At 38.5% G+C, this 17,056-nt stretch overlaps 2 protein-coding genes and 1 long non-coding RNA gene across 3 annotated transcripts; 1 reads left to right on the top strand and 2 right to left on the bottom strand.

Moving 5' to 3' along the window:
- Positions 1-1,554: 1,554 nt before the first annotated feature.
- Positions 1,555-3,592, bottom strand: LOC145087714 (cyclin-B1-2-like). The gene is made up of 4 exons (XM_079025750.1): positions 3,380-3,592; positions 3,196-3,296; positions 1,913-2,010; positions 1,555-1,832 (listed from the first exon to the last, which is right to left on the bottom strand). Exons 1-4 carry the CDS (start codon positions 3,503-3,505, stop codon positions 1,732-1,734), a joined length of 426 nt encoding a protein of 141 aa, XP_078881876.1. The 5' UTR covers positions 3,506-3,592; the 3' UTR covers positions 1,555-1,731.
- Positions 3,593-5,036: 1,444 nt separating this feature from the next.
- GMII (golgi alpha-mannosidase II) lies at positions 5,037-9,477 on the bottom strand. Its single transcript, XM_079025749.1, has 4 exons — positions 8,681-9,477; positions 8,417-8,566; positions 8,205-8,237; positions 5,037-8,109 (listed from the first exon to the last, which is right to left on the bottom strand). Exons 1-4 carry the CDS (start codon positions 9,287-9,289, stop codon positions 5,377-5,379), a joined length of 3,525 nt encoding a protein of 1,174 aa, XP_078881875.1. The 5' UTR covers positions 9,290-9,477; the 3' UTR covers positions 5,037-5,376.
- A 1,325-nt stretch (positions 9,478-10,802) lies between these two features.
- Positions 10,803-13,609, top strand: LOC145090644 (uncharacterized). The gene is made up of 3 exons (XR_013701691.1): positions 10,803-11,596; positions 12,580-12,667; positions 13,366-13,609. It is a non-coding gene; the product is annotated as an uncharacterized LOC145090644 (long non-coding RNA).
- Positions 13,610-17,056: the final 3,447 nt, after the last annotated feature.

Genomic DNA, 17,056 nt, shown 5'->3' with positions numbered 1-17,056 from the left:
AAAATGGATTGGTGTGTTAAAAACAAGTTGATAATTTTTACCTAACCCAACCAATTTAATTAAATAGGTTAGACATGTTCACCCATTTAATTTAAATAGGTTGAAAATCACAAATCAGTCCGTTAATTTTGGATTGGGTTCGGATTGGATTCGCATGTTAAGTCATTTTTTACCAGATCTAAAAGTAGATAAGGTAGACAAAAAAACGGTTTCGGAAGTTATTACTAGTTAGGGTGAATGGTGTGGTTCAATTTTTAGCTATAAAAAAATTATGTCAAGTAGGTGTCATGTTAGCTTTTACAATATTAGTGTGGTATGGTAACATCCTTGCCTACCAACTTTTTTTTAATTAAAAAAATAAAATCCATGTAATGTATTTTGTATGATGCTAGTTGTACATGCTTATCATGCATGTCATCTCTCTTCACCAAAGTGATCGGTGGGTTTCCACCAGCGGTAATATACCACCGGTAAATTCAGTATCACGGCCTAGTGTTCACCATCGATAGAGGCATCCACCTCAACTTACCGATGGTGTCCTTTGTATGATATTGTTCAGCGTTATATGTAAATTATAACCGTTTTTTGAAGCATTTTTGAAAAGTCAACAGAAGCCTCTTGGCAACAACTTCCTTACGGGCTGTTGAAGCAACTTCGACTAGAGGTGAGATCAATAGCAGAACTGAACCGTAAGTACCAAATACCAAAAGTAAGAAATGAATACCGAACGAAAATATAGAGTACAATAGTGGTTCGATTAAGCTGTACCTAATCGAAAGTACCGAATATTGAAATGACATAAAAGTAACCAATGTGAATTGTCATTTAGTTCCTGAAACGAAACAAACCGGTATATATTTTTGTGACAATTAATATTTTGGGTTTTTATGGATAGTTAAACTGAAATCATATTTTAAAAAGTTAACAGAACCTATGACTTCACTATTTTTGGGTTCGGGGATGGAGATACCATAACACAAAGTTTTATCATCTAAAAAGAACATTAACATCACTTACCCTAAGAAATATCTATCACTCCAGCACCCCAATATAGTTTCCAATTTCATTTCTTTAGACTCGTGCATTTTTAGGTATTTTATACTTTTAGACACTATAATATCAAATTTTAAACAAAATGACATGACAATTGATTAAACTCTGATAGAACTTATTTTATTTTGGATGTCCTGAGTTTAATACATTTTAAAGAATGTATTGTGGATGCTCTTATTGCTATAATATGTATATTTTTCAAAGTTCAGTTCGAGTAGAAAATAATTTTAAAGTTGAATTCAATAACTAGTTAAAAAAAATAGAAATACAATGCCATAATAAAAAGAAAATTAAAAAGTACATTTCAGTCTTCACAATTTCCTTAGTAGCCCACTTCAGTTGCCAACAAAATTTCAAACTCTCAGCATTATTAAACACGATATCTTCAACTTCTCAAAAAATTAGCAACATCAAATGTTGTAAATGATCACAACTCAAGTCGCTTATATAAATAAACCCATGTCCACCCACAACCAGATTCTATCTTGCATGTAATACTAGTTTGTAAAAGAAAACACATGACAATAATAAGCAAGTAAAAACATGTTCAAATACACATCTAAAGAAACGAAAATATGCAATTTAAGTTGATATTTAAAGTCAAACCACAAATGTCTGCAACACAACATCTGAAAATTATATAGATACTCTCAAGTAAAGAAAGTACTACACCTCCCCTCACATGAAACTGGGGTGAACTGGTCCCTTTGAGAGCCCAACACGAACTTCCATTCCATGATGCATGTCCGGGACCCGCATTGTCTCAGTATCATGAACACCTTTAAAAAAAAATCATCAACAAAAACCTTAATACCATTTTTACAGCAAAATTACTGAAATCAGTAAATCATGTAGTTACCTTGGAGGTAATCTTCAACACCAAAATCTTCCAAAGTTCCTGTAATTGACTCTAATCCAAGCATGGAGGATGGTATAAGTCCAGGAGGCCTTTGAAATCTGGAACCACAAAACATTATATAAGGGAAAACTAATAATAATTCATCAAAAACATATATACTTCTTGCAAACACACACTCAATCATTAACAATGACATGACATCTTATTTAACTGATAAAAAACTGTTTTTTCTAATTATATTAAAAATGATAGGCAAAATTACCCACAATCAATACAGACTAGTTTATATTAGGCTGCATACTCCAGCTTACACAAAAGTCAGTCCAGCAAACATTAAGGGTTGATCTGAATTCTGAAATCTCAAGTATTTCATTTATAGAAGGAAAGAAAGTATGAAACTTAAATAAAAGAAAATAAAAAAAAAAAAATCAGAAATCTACAGACCACAACCAAAACCAGCATCAAAAAGACGAAAGCTAAACAATATAGAAGTTCAAGGTATTTAAATGACATAAAAATGAAACTCTGAGTGCTAAAACCTCTTAAGAAGAAGTTTCAGGAACCTATGCGGAACAAACCTGAAAACTTTGTTACTTTTTATGAAATTATCCTTTTTATAAAAGATTAAGTTCAATAAATCGAATTCTAAAGGCTTAGACCCTCACCAACTTGCAATTCAAAAGAATGTAATTTCAGAGTTTTTTCCATGTAAATATAAAAGTAAACTTAAAGAACTAAGGCAAGAAATTTAATGAAAAATCACCCACAAGTCGATCATGAAGTTCTGGACAAATTTGTATGAAACCCAGAAAAGAAGTCATCAAATCAAAATTGGACAGAATGATAGGTTAACCCATTGTCTGGTAAAAGATCTAGCTGCAACAAACTTTGGCATGTGCCATAGTTACCTTGAATGACCAAGATCCATCATAACATTATGAAAATCGCTATGCCACAAAATCAAGACACAAATTAACCAACTTTTTTACTATATTGGCCATCTGAAGTTATCTTCCAGGCTAGGTATGAGCATCAGGTAGATGAAAAAGGGATGGCTAGTTTATTCTCTTCATCGTTAAAGTGCTCAAAGCACTGAGCTAAGCCTCTTATATTTATCTCGATTCATTAATTTAAGGGTCTCTAACGGACTAAAAAAACCCACAGATAAGTATAACCCTAGTTTTCTTCAAATTTCAACTGACGAGAATGCATCAGATATCACGAGCAGCATGTTGGTATAGATCGCTATAGGAAAAGAAATTTGAAAATAAACCAGTGAATACCTAGAAAGGATTTTTCGATCGAACTCCTGCTTTAACGGAAAAGCGGAGCCGTAGGTGTTTGCAAGCATTTTCCTCTTCATATCCTCTTCTCTCACGATTGCCTAAGAAATGGAAAATAAAATAAGCATTAGAGATCTTCTCCTAATAGCATTATGTACAATCTAGCAAGATGAAGACTATGTACCGATTGAAAGGCGGATTCGAGGGGATGGGATCCGACGATGTCACTCTTGACACCTTGAAGTCCAAATCGAAGTGCATCGTTCTTTAGACCTCCAATTTCGTGTTCGATTCTCTTTGATGCGTCCATGATTATTGATGTTTTCCTTTGTTCGTTCTTCGTTTCGAAGGAGAACGATGAACCCTGTAAATACCCAAAAGAAAACTTTGCACTCAAGAAACTGAGGGATGAGTATAAATACATTGGGCCTTTAACGATAAAGCCCATTAACATAATGAAATTTTATTCTTTCGGCTCGGCATAATAAATCCAAGGCCTGTAACCCAATAATGTACTATCACTTTCACACCAATTTACAATTACTTAAGCCATTAACTTATCAAGATATCATAGTTCTTAATACCAACTTTATCACAATTATATAGTTTCTAGCCTTAAAAAATGATGGATTCGTCTTTCATTACAATTAACATAAGATTCATGATTTTTAAGTTATAAGAAAATTAGATAATTAAATAATATCAGATGATAGAGCAACAAAATAATAAAATGGAGCTTCTGCAGTGGCGAATCTAGACCAAAAAATCACGTGGTTCCCAAATTAAGTGAAACTAAAAAAAAAATTTCAACAACACTTGTCTGGGATCAGATCGGGTCGTGTACCTTAAAAAACTGGACGAATCAGTTCAACTTGTTAAAACCAATCAGACACCACCAAAAATTTTAACAAAATGATTGAAATATAAATGGAAAAACAGTACGTTTTTAATAAAAAACTAGTTGATTATCAGTCTATTGATAAAGCGGTGAACGGAGAGTGAGAGTCTTTAGCATGTAGGCTTCTTTTTATTATAACAATTTATTTATTTACCGATATTTTGAGAGTGCCGATTAAGAGTGGTTAATTTTTTGTTATCAATCCCATAATTTAAAATAACAAATTGATCCTAATAACTTATTTTTTTCTTCTTTTAAAACATTTTTTTTAAAAAAACAAACTCAAGGTAGGTCCCTTATTTTTTCTAAGGTAATTCCTAATTTGTCTACAATATATATTGTAAATGAAATTGAAAATTTAGATAGGTTATAGGACCTACCTTGGGCCATACTAGATCCTAAGCTTTTGCATCAATAGTTTCAAAAGTAATGGTTTGTTATAAACCATTCACCAAAGCAATGGTTTGTTATAAACCATTCACCATAAAGAGCATATTTACTTACGGATAAGTTAGATCTAATTAAGTTAAAGAATAATTAAGTCGGACTCAACCTTTTATTAGACAAGTTAGATCTAATTAAGTTAAAGAATAATTAAGTCGGACTCAACCTTTTATTAGACACGATATGATGCATGTCAAAGGTTTCTAATCGTGGTATCAAACAATATGAATCGGACCGAACGAAACCCTTACTAAACCCATTAAGAGGTGCATCAAACAGCCCCCTGCAGTTTCCAAATTGACTTTTAAAAAAGCCTATATTATGATTTTATAATAAATAAGGACCAATTACTTATAAATAAATAAAATATATATAACTTTTAGCAACCGAATCATTATTTCGTGATCAGGTCCGGCATTTGGTTAATATAGACCTTTAGAATTGATGTCAAAAATCATGAGTTAAACCATATAACTAAATTGAATCACACACACAAACAAACAAACAAAGGACCATCTAAACAATCCTTCTATTATTGATTTTATCATGTCATATGTTAATAAGTGTACAAAACAACACCAATCATTTTCCTAAATACATTAAAAAAAAACAAAAATCAAAGAGATAAAACAAAGAACCAAGCTGCTACAACACTATCATCTCTTCGACCTACAACTTCAACTATGAAACAACCCCGAATGCTTCATTTCTTGGACAATTTAAAATTGTCAAGTAACTGTCACCAAAAAATAATACCCTTGAGGGTACTTTCGTCCTTTTGTCTCGTCTCATCAAAGATCAAAGCCATAATATTATATATTTAAGTGGTAACTAAGAGGTCACTGATGAGGTCGTAAATCAAACTTATAAGCCTGGAGCTCCATGGGCGAGATAACGACCCGCCCATCTGTCGGCTGTTCACCATACCCAAGCATCTCAGTATCATCATGCAAAAGATTCAAAGAAGTACCTTTCACATTCAACACATCAAGACCCTGAAACATGTTCAACAGATTCAAATTCGCCATCTCATCATCCACTCTCGAACAATCCGACCTCCCTTTCCAACAATACGATGAATCCCAATGTCTCCTCTGCAAAATCAAAACAGTTCTAGGTTCTTCTAGAACCTGCTGCTGAGTATACTTTAACGGCCGCGGAACCTTAAAACTCACAACATGCAAATCACATGGGAACTGAGCCGTCAAAGGCGAGAAAGACCTCGGGGGCGGTTGGACCGATATTTCTTCCGCTTTCTTCGCAATGAACGCGTGCAACGGGTAGTTCAAGTGGGCCCCAACGCGATGTGAGAAAAGAGACGGACTTACGGGACCCGCGTTTGGAATAAGATCGGGTGTTACAGATACGTTGGATTCGAAAGTGAGATGGAAAATTATATTCATCGGATGGTTATCGGTGACTCCTTGACCGAGTCCACGCCCATCATCGCGTAACAACCGTCGATCTAACATGATCTCGAACCGTCCATTTTTCGGGCTTGCCACACCCAATGACTGCCTCGTGTGCACGGAGAATCGCTGCCCTTCGGATTGCATGAAAGCAAGCGATGGCATTGGGTAGTAATTTCCTTGTATAGGAATCTTGTCATATGTTTCTCTACGGCTCATTTGAAATCCGTTTAAATCTGAATAAAAGATTCTTTTGTTATCGATTTCTGTTTTGTATCTAACAACCAATTCTTTATCATTAAATTCACCCCCAAGAAGCTCCACATGGTATTCTTTTTCAATCAAATGTTCCTGAACTGACCCCTCACAGTTATAAATCCGGGTACTATGGGACACGGGCGATTTCGTCCATGATGTTTTCGGATGCGAAAAAACTTCTTGAACCAGAAACCCCTCGGAAATTACCAATTCGCCCCCAGACTCTGTAATCGGCGAGGCGTCACCGTTCGGTTTGAAAAGGTAGGCCCCACTCTCGGGGCTCGTGTACATCGCCAACTCTTCGTTAACAACATTCTGTGCGCCTTTCATTTCGGTTACTTTCTGTAACAAGCCAAAATTGGAATTAAACGTAAGAGATCGATGCCGGTTTCGAATCTGGACTGAATCGCCCTCCACCTTTGAGCAAGTATAAGGCGCAAGACAAGGGGTAGTGTCGGAAATTGAAGAAATTTTTAATTTTGCTGGTTTGGCCTTCTCGCATCCAACAAAACCATTCGCGATGTAATACGTTTGTAACCCCATGGCAGGAATCGAAGCTTTCCAAAACACTCTATGTCTTCCAGTAAACATTTTGACTTTATTATGCTGCAATTCAGGAGATATTTGACTTTTCACACAAGTCCAATTCGAGTCCAAAATAGTCACATCGGGTCTCTCAACAACAAACATAACAACCTCGTTTCTCGTTTGTTCAAGTGGATTAAAAAGGACCACGGTTTGCACGGTTCCTTGATTAGCACTAACCGGTCGGTGCACCGGTTGGGCATCAAATTTGGACCGGATCAAAGCGGGCTCGAACCGAGACGGGTTTTGATCGTTTTTATCATGATGGATCCCTAAAAGAACCTCAATAGCTTTGGACATGAAGATTTGAAGATCTTGTAAAGAAGTATGCATACGCATACCATAATCTTGAACCACATGATCTTTAGCAGTTCCAGTGACCCCATCATGATGTTGAAATAAAGCTAAGTTTCTTCTTGCTGCTGTTAACTTATGGGTAAAACCAGTAGGTAATTTTTCACATTGAGCCCTTTGACAATACCCTAGTAGAAACACCATAGTCATTTCAGTGGCACGTAAGGTTTGTTCAAGAACACGATCAACCGCTTTAAAAAAAGGGCGTGAAACATAATACCCAGACCAATAATCTTGTTGTCTATCAGCATAAGTAAAGAAATCACCCGATAAAGAAGGAAACCCGGAAATCTGACCCGACCCGATTTCACCAGGTCGTGAGTAATTTATTCTTTCGGATTCTTCACGTAAAGTCCGGAAGTAATCGTCTAAAGTTCCGAATTTAGCCTCAGTGTTTAACTCCGGGCTTGAATTTATGTAATCGAATAACATTTGATAATTACGAAACTGGGCTTCTGCTTCATCGATGCTGATGTAGCGGAAATCATCTCCAAGAGGGACAAGAAGGGTATTTGTCCGGTAGAGAGTTGACTTTTTCTTGTATTGGTCAAGAAGTGTAAGGGCTCTTTCCTTCATGTTTTCTTGGGTTGTTTCTTCCGGATGTTTCCCCCAGGGGCATCGCTCGTACATGAACCCGTGCATTCTTGCAAAGTCAAACTGGCAACATATTGCGGGCTCGGGCCCGCAAGTGTGTGGGACATCATAGGAGTAAAAGGGCATCATGTGAACAAAAATATCGGTTGTTTCATCTGTGTCCCAATTCTGTCTCCATATGTATTCAAGATTTTTATGTAAAGCCAGTTCTTTTTTGAGTTCATAATGAGTTCTTTGTATAAGCATGTTTTCAAAGCCCATTCGCCGAAGAAGATAAGCCATGGTGGATGAATAGCCGAATGGATCGATTGCCCATGCATTTTTTGGGATTATGCCAACAGTTTCATTTAACCACATGTTTCCCTCCATCATCTGATAAAATTGAAATGAAAAGATATCATGTAACATGAATGGATGCTTTAACCAGGTAACAATCTATATTGAGATGAATCAGTGATAAAAGATACCTGTTCGATGATGGCAAAATAATGTGAATTGGCCTGCAAGAGTCATTCAAAAATGGAGTTCAGTAAGGCTAAAGGCAAAATGAAAGTAGCCATGTCTTTGATCAAGGCAAAATTTAGCTACTTTATGTTTGAAGGCAAAAAACCATAGGAGCAAACTAAATGGAAGCAAGTGATAGAGTGAAGAGTTCTTTAGCTTGTTGAATCGACATTACCTCATCATTCATCACCCAACCTCCTCCAACAATTTCTAACTGCCCATTTTGCAGTAACTTGATCAAAGATTCTCTTTTAGCATCTGATGCATCCCTCCACCATCTCTCTAGGTAGGACATCTCTTCCCAGATAAACTTCCTCCGTTCATCCTAAATTTACCATAGCAAATCCATCCATTCGAAACGTTTCCATCGCATAAATAGATCAAGAATTAGCAGATCGAACATAAAAACAACAAGTTAACAATGAAATTTAGTTCGTACCTTAGAAAGAGTTTCGATAATTGTGTCGAGAATATGCCTAGACTGGCGATCATAGTACTCATCAACAGTAAGCTTCCAACCAGGATCATTATGTGAATGGGGTACAACAAATACTTTCAATTTCTCGTTGTTCCATTCGTCCCCTTTATAAGAAACCCTCCACCCCTGCGTCCAGGGTCCACCATCTTCGTCCTTGAATTCGATCTTATCATACAAATCCTTGGTGGTTAAATCAACAGAAGCAGCTCCTAAAGATAGATTAGAGTGATTCGACGATACATGCCCGGACGAAGAAGATTTAGATTTCCGATAAACTGGCTTACGTACCCTAAAGGCACGCGAATTGCCGATACGAAATTGCGAGGAGATAGGTTTTGGAACGCCGTAAAGGTAAACAACGAAAAAAAAGAAGAAGATAGATACGGCGAGTCCGATGGTAAAGAAATTGGCGAATAAGAAGTCTTTGACGGCAGCGCGTTTGCGAGATTTACGAATGTGTTTACCGGATTTGGTGGTTGATGATGTGAATGGGAGGAGAGAGCGGGTCCAACCGCCGCCAATTCCACGACGGACGTTGGAGTTGCCGGCGTGAGAAGAGGAGAAGGCCATGAGGAGGAGGATGAGATCGGCGGAGTAGCCGAAAGAGACGGTCCACTCAGTCGGGGCTTTGAGTCAATACAAGACCGTCTTAGACATCGGTTTTCGTTTAGCCATCAACTACTGGACGCAAAGGCCATGAAGTCGTCGTTTCTTCGTCAATTGCTCTTACGCAGTTTTATCATCAATTGAATCATAGGTTGTAACAAAATATCGCTACACATAATGTAATTTTGTTGTTCTAAATTGTAATTCTTAAGTACTTGTTCGGCTTCGCTTTTAAAAGCTCTTAAAGTTCTTTTTCAAAAAGTTATAAAAAGTCAGGATTTCCTGACTTTTTCAAAAAGTTGTTTTTTCTTGTATTAAATATCATTCGATGCCTTGTTTTATACTAACTACAATATTCCATTTTTCACTCAAATATTCATCATATTTGTGAAAATGGTTTCCCCTCCTAATCCAAAAACTCCAAGAACTAGCAAGAAAAATACTCAAAACACTACTTCAATCTCACCTTTATCACTTACTTTCATCCAAAATCAAAGTGATCGCCCTATTTATTCACCTCCAACTTACCATTCTGCCTTGTTTTGAATCGTTTCCTAAATTGGGGCTGTCACCAAAAGATCAGTTATCATAAGGCTTTGGGCGTTTGGGAAAAGGGGGTGTAGACCCCCTCCCCCCCCCCCCCCCCTTGGATGTGGATAATGTAGATTAGGTTGTCCGAGAGTTCGGTTTGTGTTCTGGAGCCCAGGGGTATAACCATAAAGTGATGGTTCGGGCCTTTTTATGAATTTTAGATTTAAGTTTAGGAAGTTTTAAGGCAAAGGAGAGTTGATAGGTTTGTAGAGCTTCTCATTACCATTTTGTGGATATAACAATCATCGTAATCGGACTTAAAACGAAGAAGTTATGGCCTACGGAAGTTTGGTGGTGTTAGGGTTAAGCCTAGTATGTTGGGCGTACAGGGAATACGTGGGGCATACTAGGATGGATGATCATGGATGGCTTTTAGAGTACGTTGGGTGTACCAGGAGTATACAGGGCGTACTCCAGTCAGGTGCAAACCCTAATTTAGGGTCTTGGACCTTATTTAAAGGCCTTAACTTATGTCCAAACCCTTTTATATTCAACCTCCATCCACCTTAACCCTAAAATCGAAACCCTAGCCTTCATTTGAGCATTGTAACACCCTGTTTATTTAAATAAATAAATAAATAAACGAATAAATAAATAATAATGGTCGTAAAACCTCGAGATGTATTTTATATTATTTTAATTTAGCTCTAAGGTGATAATAAGTTGATAGGAGTGGTTGTATCGGGACTCGAATGTATTAAAATCTAGAAATGGGGATTAAAATGTAACTTCCGGACCAATTATGAATTGAATATTAAATGCAGGGGGTTATTTTGTAATTTTTGACCTAACCTGAAATAAATCTAAGAGGGAGGGACTGGAAGTGAAAATCGGCAGAAGTTTGATTAGAAACGGGTTAAGACCCGTCACCCTCTCCATGTTTCTTCATTTAAGCCGCATCCTCTAAACCCTAACCCTAAAATGACCTTGCATCCGCCACCTTTGTTCCTCCACCCCTCTAGCCGTCACTACCACCTGCATTGAATTCGTAACCACCGAGTCAACATCACCATCGTTGTTGCTGACGTAAGCGGAGATCGGCGAATCTATGTCGTGGCTGTGAGAAGTCGGTGGAGCAGAATTTGTAGCCGCTTCTTGGCCATTGGGCGTCGTCGCCACTGAGCCACTACCGGAGACGTGAGTGCAGCTTGCAAGACCACTGGAGGCCGACGAACGGAACCAGTTCGCTGCTGGGTGGTCGTAAGCGATCGGGAATCTCTGGGTAAGACTATCTACCACCGTTCTTTCTTCTCATTCGCTCTTCTCGATGAATGGAAGTTGGGAGCGTGGATTTCTACCACCGGTGGCCTTGTGGCGGTTGTTCCTGTTTGTTCCAACCTCCTCAACCACCTAGTCGGTTGTTGGGAGCTGTTGTCTCTTCTGTTGCCACCAACCACCATGCGGAGGTGGTTGTGTGTGTGATTTGCGGTGTGTATGACTATATGTTGGAAAGTTAATGTTGTGTAAATAATTGCTTAGCCAGGAAACGAAAGAAACCCATCACCGCCACCTGTTGCCGCCGCTCCACCATTGTTAACCACCATTTCGGGTGTTTGTAGGCTTTCGGGTGCGTTTGGATGGATATTTGGAGTGCCTTGTGGGTTGTATTGACCGGAGATCATAACCGCCATCACCGTGAGGTGGTGGCTGCTGCCATTCGCCACTGTCGGCCGCCACTAGGTTGCTATGTATATGTGGTTATGTTAGTGTGTGTGTGTGTGTGTGATTATTTGGGGTTTTAGCATTGTAAAATGTAACAAAAAGAAGAGTAATGAAAAGAAAATGGAAAACCACCACCTTAGGGTGGTGGGTGCCGCCACCGGCTGCCGTGTCGGGTGGCGGTGTGCTTGCTTTGTGAGTTTGATTCGTTTAGAGTGCTTGTAAACCCTAATAGGCCTTGTAAGCTCAAATGGGCCCAATAAAGCTTAATGGACTCTAATGGGCTTAATGAAAACCCTAATGGGCTTTAATATTATTATAGTGGGCTTGATAGGGCCAATAAAGCCCTAATTGACCTAAAAGCCCAACAAATTAATAAATGGACTAGTATTTGGGTTGGAAACCCTGATGACGATAAAACCTTGATTTTTATAATTAATCGGGACACGCACGGGAATTATTTAATAACTGGAGATATTAAATAATAACCATTGGCAAAAACTAATGTAAGCAATATTGGACTTAATGGATTAAGTCCTTAGTGGATTGAGTCCTTAATGGGTTAAGTAGGAAACTTAACCCTAATCGGCATTTTATGAGAAACCTTAACTTTACTTGGGTTTATTGTTGGGCCTTTCTTTTGGGCCTTGATGATTGGATTATTAATGGGCCATCCAAGAATAATCATGTGGACTGAAATAATTTAATGGGCCTAGGGCAAGGCCCATGTAAAAGGTTGGGCCCAATTTGGAAAATTGGGCCATAGTTAGGCCTTAATGATTATATGATATTGGGCCTTAGAATAAGACCATGTATAGGCCTGGGCCCAATTTGGAATATTGGGCCATATGTTGGGCTTTGATTCCTAGTTGACTTTAGGCCTATGGATTGGGCCTTGGGCTTGATTACGCCAAGCTTGGGGTAATGTAGTAATTATCCAAGTATGTGTTATGGTTATGTAGTGGAACCCAGTTATTAATTGGGTGTTATTTTGGTATTGACAGTTCGGGAATCTGTCATCCAGCAGCTGGGGTTGAGTCTGCGGGACTTCAGCAATGTGGGATTGTGTTTACGAGACTTCAGCAGTGTGAGGTGAGTTACCTTCCAGTAGGGGTGGGTCTAAGGCCACACTGCCTGCCCACCAACAGGGGTAGTTGGTAGATAATTGTCTTTGTGATAATTATCTTGGTATGTTTATGTGATATGCTCACGAGACATGCTTATGTGATGTGCTTATGAGATATGTTTATGTGATATGTGTATGTGATATGCTATGTGTGTTAGTGGTAGTAGCAGGGAATAGTTTTTCCCTGACTCGGTCGATAGGATCGAAGGGTAGGTCAGTACCCCAGAACTGCCTGAATGTATGATTATCTCATGATATTATATGATAGTGGTAGGGGGTTAAATAGTCCCCGGTTACCGGTTGAAAGATACCGATGGCGGATACCGGTTGAAAGATATCGATGACAAATATCAGTTGAAAGATACCAATGACAGTTACCGGTTGAAAGATACCGAAGGGGTATACAAAACCCATGTAATGCTTATCTGTATGCTTATGATATGTTAGTATGTGATCAGTATGTTTATGATATGTTAGTGTGTGATCAACATGCTTATGATGTTAGTACGTGATTAGTATGTTTATGACACATTATTATGTGATAGTGGTAGGGGTGAAATAGTCCCCGGTTACCAGTTGGAAGATACCGATGGTATATGTGGTATGTGGTATGATGGGGGAACTCACTAAGCTTCGTGCTTACGGTTTACAATTTTGGTTTCAGGTACTTTGTTTCAAAGGAAAGGAGTCGGCTTGGTCGCAGCGCATCACACTATGTTTTCCGCACACGAGATCCTTGGGATTATACTCTGATATGGTTTCATAATATTATATTTTGATTATTCACACTTTGGTTTTATGTAATAACCTAATTAAAAATGAAATTTTTGGCCTTGAATTTTGGGATGTTTCAAGCATTCTTAGGACTTTAAGTGATTTGGAGTGCTTTTGGTACACATTGAAGAGGAATGGGCTCACTGGAGAAATGTTGGTTAACTTGGAACTTGTGGATCCAGACTTTGTGCATCTTCATCTATCTTCTGGAGGTATAATGTAACGCCCATAGATCCGAGCTAGTCAATTTAGAGATAATAAGGGTCGAAAACGACTTCTCGACAAAAGATTAATTAGAATAAATAATCTTAACCAAGTTGTAGTACATGTTACAAGGGTTCCGTACATATAAAAGAACGCTGAAATTCGAGTTATAACGAAGAAGTTATGACCCATCAAAGTTTTGTGATGAAACCGGCACGATACCGCGAAGCGTAAATAGTAATTTTACGATAAAGTGAGTTTTAGCCTTAGCGATCTAAACGAAAGTAGTAGAAAACGTTAAACCGAGAGCGTCGATAAAAAGAACGTCCAAATCTGACTTCGTATGAGGATGTTATGATTTTTCAAAGTTTCGGCCTAGCAGTGTACAGCCCGGAGTTTGAATATTAGACCGAGCAGTTTTTAGCCGACACAACCTAAACGAGAATCGAAGATTTCATTATTTGTAGCATAACGATAAAAAGACAGACGAAAACGAACGTCGGACGAAGAAGTTATGAATTTTTAACGGACCGATCACGTCCCGGCCTGTTAAAAATATAACTTTTAAAATAACGTCAAAATTAGTCGACGGAGTCTAAATGAAAGTTGTAGAGTGCGTTCCCGCATACGCATGGATATAAAGAACGTCGAAAACGAAACTCGTATGCGAAAGTTATGATTTTTAGAAGTCGGGAAAGAAAAATGCGAAACTACGAGGGGGGTGATGACGTGGCTCAATCAGGGTCGTCTCTTGCTGATCACAGTCTGGTCTTCGGATTCGGACACGTTGCCTCGCTTCGCTCTACGCCCCACGTCCAAGGTTGGTATGTCCAGCGTACCTTCGAACCTTATCCTCTTCCGAGTGCGAGCCAGTTGTACGCGAGTTGGAGCCTTATCCGAGCTACACCCAGCGTAGCTGAATCCGACGCCCAACGTAAATCCAAGATCAGACGCCTATAAAAGGCATGCGAAGGGTTCCGAGTTTTTCACACATTTTCACACCAATTCTCTTTCTCTCTCTAAGACCCCAAACCACACCTAAACCCTAGGAAAAACCCCTAGCACCCAAAGGTAGCCCCGAGGCTCCCGGAGTCCCAAGAAAAAGGGTCTTTCGGTTTCGAAACGCTGCTCCAAGCGAAGCCCGGTTTTCTTTAAAACCCGCTATAAGTGAGCTACGCCTATGCAATTTTCAATATAGCTTTCAAATAATTATAGTAATGTTATTAGGTCCTTAAAATAATTATTTGGGCTATTATTATGAGTTATATAGAGTGTTGTTTAACGCTTATATAATAATAATAATAGCTAGACTATTAATTAGTCGCGGTTAACATTAGACTAAACCCTAGTGGTATTGATACTAGGTTTTGTCGAGGGAAATTGTTTAAAGAGTAAAGAAGTACTGTCCGAGGACCAAGTCACCACCGTATCAGGTGAGTGCATAGTTACTTTCAGCTTACACATAGATATGAAGTATTCTATATAAATTACGTGTTGTGTGTGCATATTATATGTATACTTGCTATCTATGTTGGATGAACAATTTTATACATGTTTTAAATGATTTAAACTGTATATGTATTTTATATCTACGATAATGTTGGGGAAAACATGGGTAGATGAAATATGAGTTGGATGATGAGTTGAGAGGTGTTATAGACCACGAGGTGAGGGTGAGAGGTGGACGATGTGAGAAGCCTTTCCCAAATGATGGCCCCGTCATTCAGCAGAGTATGGATGACAACCACAGACTATTCTAGACAGTCCAGTGGAACACTAGCAGGCTCGCAACCTGTAGGTGTTGTGAACGATGTGTTCACCCGGTGTACTCTAAACCCTGACGTCCATGAAGACTTGGTGCCTAAACCTTGATGATCATGCAGACTTGATGCCTAAACCTTGGTGATCATGCAGACTTTATACCTAAACCTTGGTGATCATGAAGACTTGATGCCTAAACCATGGGTTATTGTTATTTGTATGTTAGTTGTGTGTGTGACTCTTGTATGTGTTGTATGTATGTCGAGCGGGGCCTGATGAGTGTAGTGGGCGGGGCCCATCGCATGTTACTGACAGATTTGTACCGCATGGAGCCCGATGAATATCGGGCGAGGCCCGATGGATGTATGTATGTATGATATGTGGTATTTTGGGGAACTCACTAAGCTTTGTGCTTACGATTTTATGGTTATGGTTTCAGGTACTTCCGGTTCGAAAGGGAAGAGTCTAGCTTGATCGCAGTGCATCCACCCATGTTTCCACAACTTGATGATTTTGGGATTGTACTATGATGACTGTTTTATTATGATATATTTTTGAATGTTTGGAAAAAGATAATTGGTGTTTCTGGTTAAACTAAAAGTGAAATTTTTACCTTATAATTTTTGGGATGTTTTATTTATCCTAGTGCATACTACCCATATCCTATCCATATCCAACCATAATTGCAATCTCAATTTCAATCTCAATCTCAACCTCAATTTCAATTATAATATTAAGTGTAATCCCAACCGGAAAATGAGCATAACCTATTTGACATTGTTCTCGCCTAGCAATTCCAATTCCAATGCCAAACCCAATTCCAAAACTCTCTCTCAACCTGAAGTCGTACCCGAAACGGATTCTATGCTTGAACAGATTCCACGTCAATCGGAAACCAAAAAAAATAAGGAAATGCATTTCCAAGAATTGGACATCGAAGGAAGAAGCGGCGTTGGCTCGTGCGTGGGTAGATGTTTCGGAAGACCCAGAAAAAACCAAGATGCGCCAACTTTTTTCCGGAAAGTTACTAGGCGTTTTCTCTTGGAAATGAAGCTTGGAGACAACAAAAAAAAAATCAAATTTACTTGAGTGTGACGTGTCAATTGCAAAGTGGTGCAAACGATTAAACAATCTTGCAAAAAGTTTTACCACTTTACCGCAGTGATAAGGGGGCACCTTTCAAATTTATTCATGTTTGGAATATTGTGAAGGAGTGGAAAAAAGTGGAAAGATATCAAAACTTTGGAATCATTTATGGGTAGTTGTTTTAAAAGAACCAAAACATATGAAACCATTCACAGTCAATTTTCGGATGCGCATGTCAAGATTGACCTCAACAAAGATGAGCCTATTAAGGTTCCAAGAGCTAGTTTTCTCATGGGAAGAGACCAAGCAAAACGAAAGGGCAAAGGGTCCGCAAGTAGTTCGAGTGACATTGAGAAAATGACAAGCAAAATGGACGAGTTGAAAGCTACTTTGGAGCAATACTCAAGTGTCGCGAAAGATAAGGAAAAATCTCATGACATTGCTATTTAACGAAAAATATCAGCCATCTTATCGGATGTGAAAGAGAATCGACATTAAAGGATAAAGACGAGATTGCAAAAAATACATAT

The sequence above is a fragment of the Lactuca serriola genome, chromosome 2 (genome assembly GCF_051521515.1).
Source record: "Lactuca serriola cultivar US96UC23 chromosome 2, Lser_US96UC23_V15, whole genome shotgun sequence".
NCBI classification, from domain to species: Eukaryota; Viridiplantae; Streptophyta; class Magnoliopsida; order Asterales; family Asteraceae; genus Lactuca; species Lactuca serriola.
The sequence above is the reverse complement of the archived record's forward strand: the minus strand, read 5'-3'. Positions and strand labels throughout refer to the sequence as shown.